This window comes from Pelophylax lessonae (assembly GCF_965119305.1).
Source record: "Pelophylax lessonae genome assembly, chromosome: 1".
In the NCBI taxonomy this organism is placed as follows: domain Eukaryota; kingdom Metazoa; phylum Chordata; class Amphibia; order Anura; family Ranidae; genus Pelophylax; species Pelophylax lessonae.
In genome coordinates, this window is record NC_138768.1 from 806009276 (window position 1) to 806024523 (window position 15248).

Below are 15248 nucleotides of genomic sequence, written 5' to 3' on the forward strand. Positions count from 1 at the left end.
GCAGTGTGGCAGCGTTTTAACACACAACCTATTGGAAAGTTGACATAGTTTTATAGGGTGGTTTTACTTTAATATAATTGCATGTCCTGACAGTGTAAATGGCAACTGTAGGCAAAGAACTATCATATGCCTTGATGTATTAAAGCAGGGGTGTCAAACGCAATTTCATTGCGGGCCGCATCAGCTTGGTTGGTTGCCCTCAAAGGGGCGGTTATATCTGTAAGATTAGATGTCCAGAGCAACCCACGACCCCTTACACCCTTACTTGAGATGTCAAGAGCCCTCCCACCATCAGAAGTCAAGAGTCACTCACCTTTCCTTACATCACAATGCACCCCCTTACCTTGTGCTGCTGCCAGGAAGAAGATGCGGGTGGATCTGGGAAGAAGTGCAGGGTCTGGAGGAGAACCAGGAGGGCTGGAGTCAGCTTCCAGAGTCTGCTGAATGCTGAGACCAGGGGGGGGGGGCAGAGGCAAGGGGATGGTGCCGCTGCACAGAGAGGTGCAGGATCTGTAGGAGGAGTTCTGCCCTCCTCTCTGCAGCGGACTGCTGAGAAAAGGGGGGTAGGGTGGGCAAAGACGAGCCTTTCTGCAGCTGCAAAGGAGTTCTGTCCTCCTCTCTCTTCTGCCGACTACAGAAACAACGTGGGGGCAGAAACAAGGGGGGTGCCACAGCTGAAGGAGAGGTGAGAGGGCTAAATGAAATGACCTGGGGGGCTGCATTCGGCCCGCCGGTCTGGTGTTTAAAGCCTGTGTATTAAAGGATGACCATTAAAGTGATATTTTATGCTTTTGAAAAAAAAAAAGATGTTATACTTACTTGCTCTGTGCAGTGGTATTGCACAGATTGGTTAATTACCTCCTTTCCTGGAGTCCCCTGCTGATGCTGTCTGCTCCTTCTTTATCCCTCATATGCTGAGGGGGCACCCATGCATACCAGCTCCCAGGCTGGGCTGTGTGCATCCATAGACAGTCAGAGCAACACTACTGCTGGCAGGACAGTGCTGGATCGTGAGAGAACTCAGAAATGTTTAAGGGCATGGAAGGAGGCAAGGACAGGTAGGGAGGGCGTTTTATTACCCTAATGCACAGAACCACTTTTAATTAAGTGTTTGAATTTTGTAACCTCTTTCTGGCTTAGCTGTTGTAACAGGATTTATAACAGTCCTGTGTGCTCATGCTATTACCAAGACCACCGAAGAAGATGACCTTTTCTCGAAAGTATTTGTGGAGTGTTTTGTTCAGAAGATTAACATCTGTGCACATTATCAGCTTTCTGCTTCCATGACAAATATAAGAAGTTACAGTATATTTAAAACCACTCCAAGGAAGGGAAAAGCCTCCCTTGCAGTGGGGCTGCCCCACACTTCCAGATTAATTGCTCCTTTAGTTCTTGGGGACTGCAAAAAGCAGATTTACTTAGCCGATTCTCTGCTCCCCCAGGTTCTTTCCAGGCTGTAAAGCTGTGGCCATACATGAATCAAAATTTGGCTAGTTCAGCAGGGACTGGTCAAAGTTTGATTTATGTATGAGCACTCTAGCTGTATAGTAGAGCTGCACGATTATTCGTTAAAAAATTGCGATCTCGATTCACCCCCCCCCCCCCCCTTAAGAATTTCCTTGATTCTTACAGAGCCGTTCTCTGCTCACTCTCAGCTGTCAAAAAAAAAAAAAGCCTCCAGCAAATGTTTATCAACATTGCTAAGGCTGAGCGATAACTATAAACACAATGCTTTACAATGTATAATTTCATTCTTTTAGATCAAAGGAATGAACTTCTGTCTGTAGGTGAGGGCGGTTTAACCTCTTAAAGACTAAGCACTTTTCTGACACTTGTTGCTTACAAGTTAAAATCAGTATTTTCTGCTAGAAAATTACTTAGAACCCCCATATATATATATATATATATTTTTATTAGCAGAGATCCTAGAGAATGAAATGGCGGCCATTGCAATATTTTATATCACACCATATTTGTGCAGCGGTCTTTCAAACACACTTTAATGAATTTAAAAAAAAAACTAAACAGTAAAAGTTAGCACAATTTTTTTGTATAATGTGGAAGATGATGTTACGCCAAGAATCGTGAGAGAATTGTGATCTTTATTCTAAGCAAAAAAAAATTGTGATTCTCATTTTATCCAGAATTATGCAGCTCTACTGCATAGATGTTGATCTACTAATCGACTTCTGTAGAACTCCCCTGTTGGATTTTTCCTGCCAGTGTATTCTGACGGTGAGGAAGTCTCCCCACTTTCAGAATACAATAGCTCGCTCATCGGGAAGGATTCCCTCATCCACCTCAAATGTGAGGATGTGGGAATTGCGTTTTTTACGTTTTTTTTTTTTTTTTTTTTTTTTTTTTTTCATTGAACACTTTGGTTGGATGAAAAAGATTACTAGTATATGGGCTGCTTAAAAGAGAAGTATATACTTTTTTCTTTTTTTTATTAGATTCATACTTACCTAGGTGGATACAGCATCGGTATCCTGCCGGCTCTGAGACTGAGAACCGAGCACAGCTCCCCGAGCAGAGAGCTGCTGACTATCAGTCAGCAGGTCTCTGCTCTGCCCCCTCCTCACTCACTGGAATAATGAGCCATAGTGGGAGCAGTAGCAGCCAGCTCAGGCTCTCAGCGGCGCGCTGTGAGGCTGAGCCAGGTGTCGGTCCAAGAATGTGGGCGGATCCTGACTCCATGGTCGCCATCTTGCCCAGGCCTGGACTGGCTCTGTAGCAACAGCAGACTTCAACCCGCTGTGCACTGAAAACAGGTCACAAGAGTGCAAAACGAATTGCACTCCTGTGATCCATAGGAGAAGTATAGTCAAACAAGCTTTGGCTGTACTTCTCCTTTTAAGACCGATTCCCGCAGGCTTCATTCCCTGTGCTCCAGCAGTCTAAGATCCCCTCTAATATCATTAGGTCCACTGTAGAGCCCTGCAAAGGACAGAGAGTGCTGATGGACAGTCCACTGCCAGAGCATAGGGAGGAGGGGGGAGCTGGAGGATCAAGTAAATCTGCTTCTTTCGGCCCTCTAGATAAGCGTTTAACCTTTGCAGTGTGGGGGCAGTCCCACTGCAAGAGAGGATTGTTCCTTTCCCTGGAAAAAATGTAGAGTATAAATTTAAAGAGCTAAATATTTCCGCCATTGCAAACAATAGAAGCCTTTTTTGTTTAATTGAAATACTTTATTAATTGCTCAAGCCCAGAGTTGCCAGCTCTGCTTGTCTGTGAAGCTGGTAAAGAAGAGTATGAAAGTCAAAGTGAGAGAACGGACAAAAAATAAACACAAGATGAGAAACATCCTATCATTTTCCTTCTGCAGGCTTCTCTTTCCTAAAAATGATCATGGTATTCATAATTTAACCAGGAAAAAAAGCAGCAGATACATTTTTAGAATAAAAAAGATGTTGCTTTGAAATTTTTCAGAAGGATGTGATTTTCTGAAGTGTCCTTGTTTAGAACATTTTTCTTTTCTTTCATATGGCAGGCCCCTATCCAGCTTGTGCCAGATGTTCCCAGAAAAGGCAGCGGAGTGTATGAGAGAGGCCCTGCGGGATATCGCTCATACTTTGGATGAAGCAATAGAATCTAAAGGCCGCGCTGCATTCCCTGCTTTACACGTAGTATGTAGTCTCACCAATTCTTTCTTTTGATGCAGCACTGTACTGGATGTAAATGTGCCTCATACAGTGTAGCCGCCTCTATCAGTCTACATTGGCCTTTAAAAAATGATGTATTTGCTTTCAGTAATTGTGGTGTAATTGTATGGCATTTCACTGTGTATAATATGGAAATAATCTCTGCAAAGAATCTTGGGGGGGATTTTCTCATAAGATTCTTAAAACTGACTGGTTCCTTGTTTATCTTTGTTGATTTGAGATCCGTTCTCTTTTTTTTGTGCTTTGGAGAGTTCTGGGAAGATAACGCACCATATTTTTTAGGCTCCCCCTAATATGTGAGCCAGAATAAGATGATTAGAAACCTGTATGAAAGAAATGTGTCTGTGAGGCTTCTTATGACCAGTGTTCTCAAATCTTTATTTTTTTTCACAAGGGTGATTTGAATGGTTGGGTGTTGGTTTATCTCACTTATAGGCTGCTTCTGTGTTACAGATTTTGAGTGCCATTTTAGGATTACAAACTGTATGAACAGTTTTATAAGCAAAACGAAATAGCCAGCTGCAGGGGGTGAGCTCTCACCATCACGTGTGAGTAACCATGGCATACTTGCACAATATGGCAGACCTGCCTCTTCGTCTTGTTTTCCAACATTGACAGATCTACTTCTTCTGGTTATGGTATCTTCCCTTTCTTTCACCCTTTTCAGCCAAGAATCCCACTCTGAGAAGTGAAATGCTAGCCTTCCTCACCATTTAGGGGGTCATCCTCAACCACCCCAGATGGGAGGAGTGCTACATCTTTATTAACCAGGAAGAATGACTCTAAAAATAGTTTCACTTTAGTAAGAGCCTGACTTCCCTGATCTGTTACTTCACTGTCAAATGAAAGTGGTTCAGTGGCCATTAAGGTCTCATTCACACAGGTTTTCAGCACTATGCATTGTCAAGATCTGCACAGGCTCTGCATCCAAGTCCATGCACCTGTCCCTGCGTAACTGTCAAACTCGGCTGTGCAGGTGAGTCCATACAGCCGATGTGTACCTATTAACTTTACATGGCCTGCCAGCTCACTGCTCATTGGTACCACAAAAATTAAACCAATGGTGCTGAATGCCCATGTGCATGAGCCCTAAAGGCACCGTCATTGGACAGGGGAACAGCAATCCGCTGGGCTTATTCCTAAAGTTTGGGAAAGGAAACTAGTTTTACAGAGGCACGGAGAGAAGGTTTTTCTGTTTAACAAAAGAACTAGTAGGCAATTTGTGTTGTCTGCCTTTAGACACAGCTTTTATTTTTATAAAAATATCTGACATGTTGACTGTAAGAATTGCTGAAGGGTGATTGTAGTTTGGCGGGCCATACATGTTCAGTTTTCTTGTACAATTTTCTTTTAGATTTACCTTAAACTATATAGTGCAATGCATACTGGCGCTAAAGTCTAAGATCTGTGAGAGCAAATAAAATCACAAAATTGTTCCACCAAAGGGTAAATAAAATACTTTTAATGAAGATAGTTTGGATATCTCTAAGGTTCACCAAGGAATGGGTTAACTCAGTGTGATGGGCACCACGTTGTGCATCTCCTTTATACCAGCGGGAAACTTACAGGCTGCAAAAACATAGAGTGTGTGCACACCGGCTCCTAGTGCAACACCGTTTATTCAAAAGAGATAAAAAGTAACAATATAACACTATGCACTCACATTGCAGTGTATGTAAACAAGCTTCCATGTAAAGCTGTAGTTTCACTCCCGCAATCTGCTCCAGGCTGGATCCAGGAAGGGCTGGTGGTGAATGGTCCCGGCCCGACTGCACGGTCCATATCATCCAACCATAGACTTCTCCATGTCCTTGCTGTCTCTCAGTATCCTTCTGATCCTTCAACCCCCCATGTGACTTCAAACATACAAAAAAATGGCTGCCCTTCCTTTGAAGTCACGTGGTCTGAAGGATCAGGAGGCTCCTGAGAGACAGCAGGGACATGAAGAATTCTAAGACTGGATGATATTGACTGTGCAATCGGGCCAGGTTTCCCTACCATTGGAGGATCACTGCTGCGGGCGGACCGCTTGCATGCAGCTTGTCGGTGGCTGCACACTGACACATCGGGACCATTCACCTCCAGCCCGGAGCCCTGATTGTCAGGGTGAAACTACAGCTTGACAAGGACACTCGTTTACATACACCGCAATGTGAGTGCATAGTATTATATTGTTACTTTTTATCTCTTTTGAATAAACGGTGTTGCACTAGGAGCCAGTGTGCTCTATCTCTCTATGTAGTGCAGGGGCCTGCATAATTGGATAAAATTGAAAGTTGTTTAGTTTTGACCTCATATTATATGATTTTTGGTAAATCTAAAGGAAAATTGTACAAGTTATTGAACATGTATGATTAGCCTTAGATGTCTTGGTAATTGTGGCTATTTTTCTCTTGTAGCTTCTTTACTTCAAGATCATTGCATTTTTATTTCCTTCTTCTGATTTCTGGCACCCTGTGATCACTCCAGCTGTCACTGTGATGAGCCAGCTGTTGACTAAGGTAAGAGAGCATTTCCTGGTGCCAGCTGACATGGCTGCACCATGGCTATATGGGCGTTGCTTTAGGTAAAACCTTATTGCTGTAGCTAAGGGGTGGTTTCCTTCTAATCTGCAATTCTAGTTCATACCTGTAATTTTCTGCTTTATGTAATATAATAATGTAATATGTTATATAATATAACATATAATATTTTATATAATAATATTTATATTATTATTATTATTTTAGATTGTATTTATATTATAATATTATGTAATGAACCTAATATATAAAAGGTAGAGTAAGAAAAAAAAATGCCAAGAGTGGCAATATGCATTCCATAAATACCAGATCTCTATTAAGAAGTGTAACTTTCCTTTCAGTGTCCTGTGTCTTCACTGGAAGATGTGGCTGCCGGTCTGTTCATCTGCTGTATGTTCCTGGAATATGTGTCTTTGTCAAAGAGGTTTGTTCCAGAGGTCATTAATTTCCTCCTAGGGATCCTACACTTGGCCACAGCACGCAGACCTTCTATTGGTATGTACTCACATTAAACAAAGTTAAAGACCACATTAGAACCTGGCGATTAGAGATGGGCTCAGGCGTGTTTGGGATCTTAGTCCCAACCCACCTGCCCGATCCTCCCAGGAATCCGACACTGCTTATTACAGTTTGTGAGACATTTCCCGGTCCACAGCTGCACAGAGCGGTAAATGTCTCACTGTCTGTGATTAGCGGTGTGTAGTGTTGGCTTCCTGGCAGGATCGGGCAAGTGGGTTGGGACTAAGATCCAGAAAACATGCCTGAGCCCATCTCTACTGATGATAACACAATGGAGAAAGGAAATATACAGAAAATGGAGCAGTTGGTCACAGCAAGGTTGTCTGTTTAATTTCCCAGTGAATACAATATACCTGATTGGTCACTGTGAACAGGTGCTCCAGATTTTAGCATTTTTGCTTTCGTGACTATATAGCTACCAAAGAAAAAATACTACAGCTTTAAAATCATTAAAAAAATATACTGCAATATATGGCTGAGAAATATGGCTGCAATATAACAGAGTGAAAAATTTAAGGGGGTCTGAATACTTTCCGTACCCACTGTATATGTATTTTTTTTTATGCAAACAATGCAATGATGTTCAAGGTCTTTTTTCTTTTGAACACTGATCTCTGTCAGCCACAGGGGTATATTCAACACAATATTACCATTGCTGTTTGTTTTGCATATCCCTCTTTTTCATTCATATACATTTAATGTCTGCCTTCTTCCTGTCACTTCTGGCCAACCTCCCCTTTTCATCTTTTATGGGATGCTAAATGTTTTGTTTTTACTGTTTTACTATTGAAATATTTGAAGATTCTTTTTTTTTTTCAACCTTCTAAGGCAATATGGTTCTTGTAATCGATTTTAGCTGTCCTTATTGCACTTTTGCATTCCTGATTGCATTCCTTGTAGCTCTGAAATGCTCAATTCTGTCATTATTTTTAAAGGCTTTTTTTCTTCTACACTAGAATTTAGCCACTCAACAGTTTACCTTTTGTTCTTTTAAATTCGTTGCCCAATGGAATACACAGGCAAATACCACTGATTAATATGTATCATACCTTCATCCATTTATTTCCTATAATTTACAGAAAACGTAATTACTGTGATTAGTGATACCCAAATTATCCCTAATTTCCACATCTGCAGTCAGATTTGTGTTGTTTGAAATTAAAGAGGTTTTTTTTTTTTTTCAACCTGAAAGAGAAACACATAACGAGCTAGTATGCATCGCATACTAGCTCATTATGAAATACTTACCTTAGAACGAGCCCCCGCCATGCTGCCCGCTTACCTCTATGACGGACGACATGCTCAGTCGCCCCTCTTCCGGGATCGCGGCATTCGGCCATCTGATTGGCCGGAGCCGCGGTGACGTCACTCCCGCGCATGCGAGCCGACGGTCACGGCACGGGGGTCTGAAGGAACGGCACCAGCAGCCATTCCTTCAGAGCGCATGCGCCAGTGACGTCACTGGCTGCATGTAAGGTAAATATCTCCTAAACGGTACAGGTTTAGGAGATATTTACAGTACCTATAGGTAAGCCTTATTATAGGCTTACCTATAGGTACAAGTAGCAGAGGAGGGTTTACTTCCTCTTTAATATGTCCAACAGAGGATTATTTCTATTTTGGACTTCCATCATATGAACCATGAAAGTGTCCTGCAATTATAAGTCCTAGCTGAGTTTGCAGTTCTATCTGCCCAATCAATATCAGTTGAATTCCCCCATAACAATATTGCCCTGCTTCTCAGTGTGAAATTGGATGTATCCCCTTCTCATACTTTAGCCTAGGAGGCCTATAGCATACACCCACAATTCATTTGTACTGGCAAGAGGGGGATTATTTGGTTCTGTGTACACTGGCCTGTGCGTTACCTACCCCTGCACTCTGCATTATGACTCCCTTAACCCTGTGCTCTGTGCATTGCACACCCCTGACCCATGCACTATAAAAAATGTCATTTTATTGTTTTAAGTTTCATACTCCTGACAATTGCACACAGAGTAACTTTGATACTCTTAACTCTTTCACTCTTTATGCTATAATAAATATTATATACTCCTACCAATGTGTATTGTCCCAACAGTTGCTTGTTCCTATGTTGTCCCTGACTTATTTCAATGCTATTCCTTTTTTTTTTTTTTTAAGGTTTGCTGTGTGCTAAAATGTGTATGTAATCAGATTTTTTTTTAAAGAGGAGCTTTGCTCTGTAAACAAAAATGTAAAGTCCACTACAAATACTTCTAAGGCTGACCATACACGATACAATTTTCTTGTTCAATTTTCTTTAGATTTACCTTCAACTATGTAGTGAAACGGCCTGCCTGACTGCATACACATTGAAAATGTTTAGGTTTGACCTCGTATTATATGATTTTGGTAAATCTAAAGAAAAATTGAATAAGAAAATTGTATAATGTATGGCCAGCCTAACTTTTAAAAACACACACCTACCTGTTCCAGGATCCAGCGATGTTCTCAGCCCACTCGGCTCTTTGCTGGTCTCCGGGTCCAGACGCCGGCATCCCAACTGTTGGCAGCCGACTTTGATTCCTTGCGCCTTCACAAGCAGCTGCCCACTGCACAGGATGGAGCCGCGTTGCGCCCCGTGAATGGTCACGCAGTCTCCTGGGACCTGTGACGTGTCCCAAGAGACTGCGGGGGATGTAGAGAGGGGTCAAACTTCCTCTCAGATCACCGCAGTGATCTGACCGGAAGTGGGAGCAGGTACCGGTCACAATCGGTACCTGCTCCCCCTGCAAAAAAAATACAATCCAGTCATGGGAGAAGAGAAGGAAAAGTGAAGCTTCCCTTTTTGGATGAAGTTCTGCTTTATCTGCTTGTGCTGAGGTTAGTATATATTTGTTAGACTCACTTTTGTGACGCAGTAATTAAAGCATATTTTGTTGGCACAATGGCCCAGGTTTTATTTAACCATGCTCTTTTAAGCCCCTCTCACTGTTAGCACTTTTTGGCCATACTCACCATTTGGTTATACTCACCTCCTTATTCCTCTCCTCTGGGTGCTGCAGGTATTTTATAACCTTAAGGCCCGTACACACGTACCGATCGTCGGCCGAAAAGCTTCGGCCGACGACCGATCTGCCGATTGTAGGCTTGTTAGTATGATGCCGCCAACAGCGCACATTCGGCCGAAAAGAATCTGTCATGCAAGCATTAAAATTTTTGTATGCCGACACCAGAGCGGCCGATTGTTCGCCAGTCAGTACAGATTTCGGCCGACAGACCGCAGATTTGCAAGACTGGGCATGCTCAGAAAAGGAAAGACAGGGAAAGTTAACCATTACATGACATCACTTCTGCAGTCGGCTGTAGTCGGCGGACAAAATTCTTGTGCAGTCTTTTGCACTTTTCAACAGACACCGACAGCACTGGACAAAAGACAGCCGATCGTTCTGCCGACGATCGGTACGTGTGTATGGGGCTTTAGCAATGACCATGGCAGAAACTGACATAAATCATGGGACTATCCTTTATACTATGGGAAGCTCAGAGTGTGCAGTGAAATCAGATTAAGGCATTTCAGTACAGCAGAAGAGCCTGTACTACTGTATAAGACTGAAGGTAAGGCTGGAGTCCAGCTTTAGGAAAACCTCATGAGGCCTCTTTAGTGGGTTGGGTCCTTTGTTGCAGAAATGCAGCTGACATTTGTATCCCCTTGCAAAAGTAAATTTCAGATACTTGAGCTGGGCTACGCGTTCCTTATCTGCTAGTAATACTGCTTAGCTCTATTCACCTGGAATAATCAGGACTTATTTAGGAACAATCTGCATTTAATTCAGTTAGATGTTTTAGTAGTATTACCTGCTTGGCAGAGCACAACGAGATTATAAGTCTGATACTTTTTTTTTTTTGGCAAGGGTGTAATATTTGTTTGGGTTAGTTATACCCTTCTGTCTGCGTATGGCAGGTGAGCAAGCATTTAAATTCATCCTGTACTAAGACATATATGAGGCTGTTATTGCTAAATGCCTTCTGAAGATCCTAGTTGCCTGGCTAGTCTACTTGGAGACACTAAGCCAAAACAAGCATGCAGCAAGTGAATTAAAAGTGAAGTCAGAACTCCTGATCTGTGTACCTGTTTTGTTTTAGTGGTTTAGAAAACCATTAGATTTTTTGTAAATGCCAGTCAATAGCATTTTCAGAAGGGGAGGCCAGCAATAGCAACCCATGTACTTCTCAATTCTCGTTCCCTTTTGAAAGTGTTTCAGTGAAAGCGAAGATAAAATATATATATATATATATATATATATATATATATATATATATATATATATATATATATATATATATATATATATATATATATATATATATATATATATATATATATAATTTTAAATTGCATTGCAATTGATTTTTTTTTTTCCTTTAGGAATTCTGCTTTCAATAAATGTTTGTGTTAAATCACAGGAAGTAGTTTTTCCTCATACTGATGTCATGTCTCACACTTGGCTCTATCGTGACAGGTTATCCTGTTGTTCCTCCATTTAAAAACCACAGCAAGTCCTCTGAACTTCTGCTGACAGATCGTGATGAAGACGTTAAGTCTTGGAAGAAGACACACATGCCACTGACAGCAATCAATGGGTTGAACACAGAAGACCAAACTGAGATCAATCATTTTAGGTGAGCGTATTCAACATTAGCACTCTGGTTTCCAGTACCAGACAGCAGTGTAAAGAAAATTCCTGGCTCAAATTTGCCAAGTGATCTTTTTTTTTTTTAGCTTGTTGGTAATAATCTTATCAACGTGATTATCTTATAAATCATGGAGGGAATCGACAAAGAGTGGTGCAAACGTAATGTCTGTGCCACTCTTCTGAATTTAGAAATCAGAGCAGTTACTGCTCCTTAATAACTAAAGGAACACCTATTAAACAAAAAAGCCCCTATATTTTTTAGGAATGATCTGCTTTGTGTTCTCTGCTGTCCCTGTTAGCTGCCTACTTCCTCTGCCCATCCTCACCACCTCCCCAACCCCCCCCCCCCTCCTACCCCACAGCTTTGCAGGCTGTGCTGGTACAAGGGTAAAGGAATGTAAGATGTCTGCCGGCAGCTCGCATTCCATGCGCCAGCTCCGAAATGGTGCAGCAGTTTTCTATACAGATCTTTGTTATTCTCAGAGCCCACTCCAGTTTCTATTTCACTCTGAATAGAAACTGGTGTGAGTCGCACAGATAGCCCTGAAACCGGTCTATTTGCTTAGTTAATGTAGTGCACACCACCAAAGACCGTTTCCTGCACCAGTTTGCTGGCACAGGAAGCTTAGTTAATTTCTTAGCTTTTATCTAGCTATACATTTTTAATTTCATTTATGCTTTTGGGTAGCCATCTTTGCTTTTTCCATATTGCATGTTTTAGTGTAGCACAGTGATGGTCCTTTACCTGACTTCAGTCTATGGACACAACTTTTAGTTTATCGTATGGTTAATACTGAGATTAATTTTTTCCAGTGCCAATTATGTTGTCTCACAAGCAGAATCCAGCACTACCTGCCTGGAATTTGCATGTTCTCCCTGTGCCTGCGTGGGTTTCCTTCAGGTAGTCTGATTTTCCTCCCTCACTCCAAAGACATGCTGGTAGGCTTTATGGCTCCTGTCTAAATTGGCCCTAGTATTTTTATGTATGAATGTGAGGGAGAGACCTTAGATTGTAAGCTTGTTGAGGGCAGGAACGGATGTGAATGTACAATATATGTGTAAAGTGCTGCCTGAATTGACGGCACTATATACAGGTGCATCTCATAAAATTAGAATATCATCAAAAAGTTAATTTATTTCAGTAATTCAATTCAAAAAGTGAAACGCATATATTTTATATAGATATGTTACACACAGAGTAATATATTTTAAGCATTTCTTTCTTTTAATTTTGATTAATATGGCTTACAGCTAGTGAAAACCCAAAATTCTGTGTATCAGAAAATTGGAATATTACATAGGACCAATAAAAAAAAAAAAAAAAAAAAGATTTTTAATACAGAAATGTTGGCTTACTGAAAAGTATGTCCATGTACAGTATGGTATGCACTTGGTCGGGGGTCCTTTTGCATGAATTGCTGCATCAATGCGGCGTGGCATGGAGGCGATCAGCCTATGGCACTGCTGAGTTGTTATGGATGTCCAGGTTGCATTGATAGCAGCCTTCAGCTTGTCTGCATTGTTGGGTCTGGTGTCTCATCTTCCTCTTGACAATACCCCAGATTCTCTATGGGGTTTAGGTCAGGCAAGTTTGCTGGCCAATCAAGCACAGTGATACCATGATCATGTGACCAGGTATTGTTACTTTTGGCAGTGTGGGCAGGTGCCAAGTCCTACTAGAAAATTAAACCATCCTCTTCATAAAGCTGGTCAGCAGAAGGAAGCATGAAGTTCTCTAGAATTTCCTGGTAGAGGACTGCGCTGACTTTGGACTTGATAAAACACAGTGGACCAAATTTTGCATTTCATTTGGAAAATCAAGGTCCCAGAGTCTGGAGGAAAAGTGGAGAGGCACAGAATCCAAGTTGCATGAGGTCTAGTGTAAAGTTTCTTTTGGTGGTATTTGATCACCTCTGCGTTTTTTTTTTTTTTTTGCTTTAAACAAATTAAAACCCGACAATTTTGAAAAATAATATTTTTCACTTTCTGGTATAAAACACATCCAATAAAAATGTAAAAAATCTAATTTCTTTATCAATTTGGGCCAATATGTATTTTGCTACAAATTTTTGATAAAACAAAAATCCCAATAAGTGTATTGGGTTGTGCAAAATGTATAGCGTCTACAAACTATGGGATATATTGAATTTTTTTAAAATGTTTTTAATAGTAATGGCAGCGATCAGCAACTTATAGCAGGACTGTGATTATTATAGAAGAAAATCAATCAGTGCATTCAGTCCTAACAACACGCATGCTGAACACTAAACCCAGGTACATCACAAAAAATCCCAGACAAATATAAAGAAAACAGTGCAGCGCAATATAATCCTACATCTAAAAAGTTTGTTTAAAAAGTGAAAGTCCTTTTGAGAAGATAACAGTAGAAGACCAATGAGGTGCCAGAAAAATATTAATGTGTGGTGACGCTCCCTTCACCAAGAGGTACTCCACTGCGCTCACCTCAATACATGACCCCTGTGTCATCAGTGGGTCAAATAGGCTCAAAACATCAAAGGGTTAAAGACCAGCAGACATATGGACCTCCACACTGAAGGGATGAATTCCTCCTAATTGCGGTCCCATGATCCACGTTCCAGACAAACACACAGCACTGTATATGAATCCGTCTTTATTATCTAAAATATTGCACTTACAGGAAGATGCGGCATATGAGCTTATGTAACGAGCCAATTCTTCCTCCTCCAGCTCTCGAGACAGCAGCGGGTGACGCCCAAGACTCCACCTCCCATACGCGTTACGTCCTATGAGACTTCGCTGACCAAGTGTACACTTAGATCAGGCATGTCCAACCTGCGGCCCGGAACCACAGGCAATGCGGCCCACTGCCCCCTGACAATTTTTTTTTTTTTTTGCTGGGGAGGAAGGAAGTCGAGTCGGGGGCACGGCCACAGAGGTTTCCAACTAACTGTAGGCAGAGGCTGCCTCGGAGGGGGGATCATCCACTAGTTGTGTTAAATTAGTGCTAGGGGAGCGTGGGAAGGGCGCAGCAGCATTTTATTACTTATATACCTTAACTATAGTATATATTTTATATGCGGCCCGAGAAAATTTCTCTACACTCAATGTGGCCCAGAGAAGCCAAAAGGTTGGACACCCATGACTTAGATACAGTGTACACTTAGATCCTTCTTTTTGTATCTTTGACTGCTACGCTGTGTGTTTGTCTGGAACGTGGATCATTGCACCGCACTTAGGAGGAATTCATCCCTTCACAGGGAATGTTATTTACAGGGAGGAAGAACCAATGCTGTGTGAGATGATGAACTATTTCCTCTTTTTCTCATGATGATTCTTATAATCACATAGGAATAAAAATAATATAAAATGATGACCTAGCAAGCAAGTAAAAATGTTAATTTCAATTTCAAAGCTATATATTATTAAACCCCACAGCTACAACACGTCACTGATTTAAAAGACATTTCTGTGGTCAACACTAAGATCTTTAAAGTGGAGTTCCTCCCTAAAATTGAAGTTCCGTGCATCTTCTTGGTCCGGGTCACCTGAAACATAAATGGATAATCGCTATTTTTTTTTTTTACTTGTTTTAGAAGATAGTATACTTACCTTACTTCCTCTTCCTCCCCTTGGCGGCCACGGCCCGTCGTCACTTCCTGGCTCGCAATGATTCCTGGGAGCTGAACGTCATCACTCCCAGGAATCAATGCGCCTGCACCGGCCCTGACGTCGGTTCCGGTGCAGGCACTGTCATACCTTGCTAAACAGCTTCTGGGCATGCCCAGAAGCTGTGCAGGTATGACGCTGGAGCACCGGAAGTGACTGCGGGGCCGGTGCAGTGCATTGTGGGACCGAAGAGGAAGCAGAAGAGGATCGCGCTGGCTTCAAGCTGCCCACACCTGAGA

The 15248-nt window shown here is 41.8% G+C and overlaps 1 protein-coding gene across 1 annotated transcript in view; it reads left to right on the forward strand.

Annotated features, from left to right (window-relative positions):
* The window catches only part of NOP14 (NOP14 nucleolar protein), a 53037-nt gene that overhangs the window by 32669 nt on the left and 5120 nt on the right, over positions 1-15248 (forward strand). Inside the window, exons 11-14 of the mRNA XM_082259575.1 lie at positions 3491-3626; positions 6062-6163; positions 6526-6679; positions 11188-11347. Coding sequence (XP_082115701.1) covers positions 3491-3626; positions 6062-6163; positions 6526-6679; positions 11188-11347 — 552 coding nt within the window. The remainder of the gene's footprint in view (positions 1-3490; positions 3627-6061; positions 6164-6525; positions 6680-11187; positions 11348-15248) is intronic.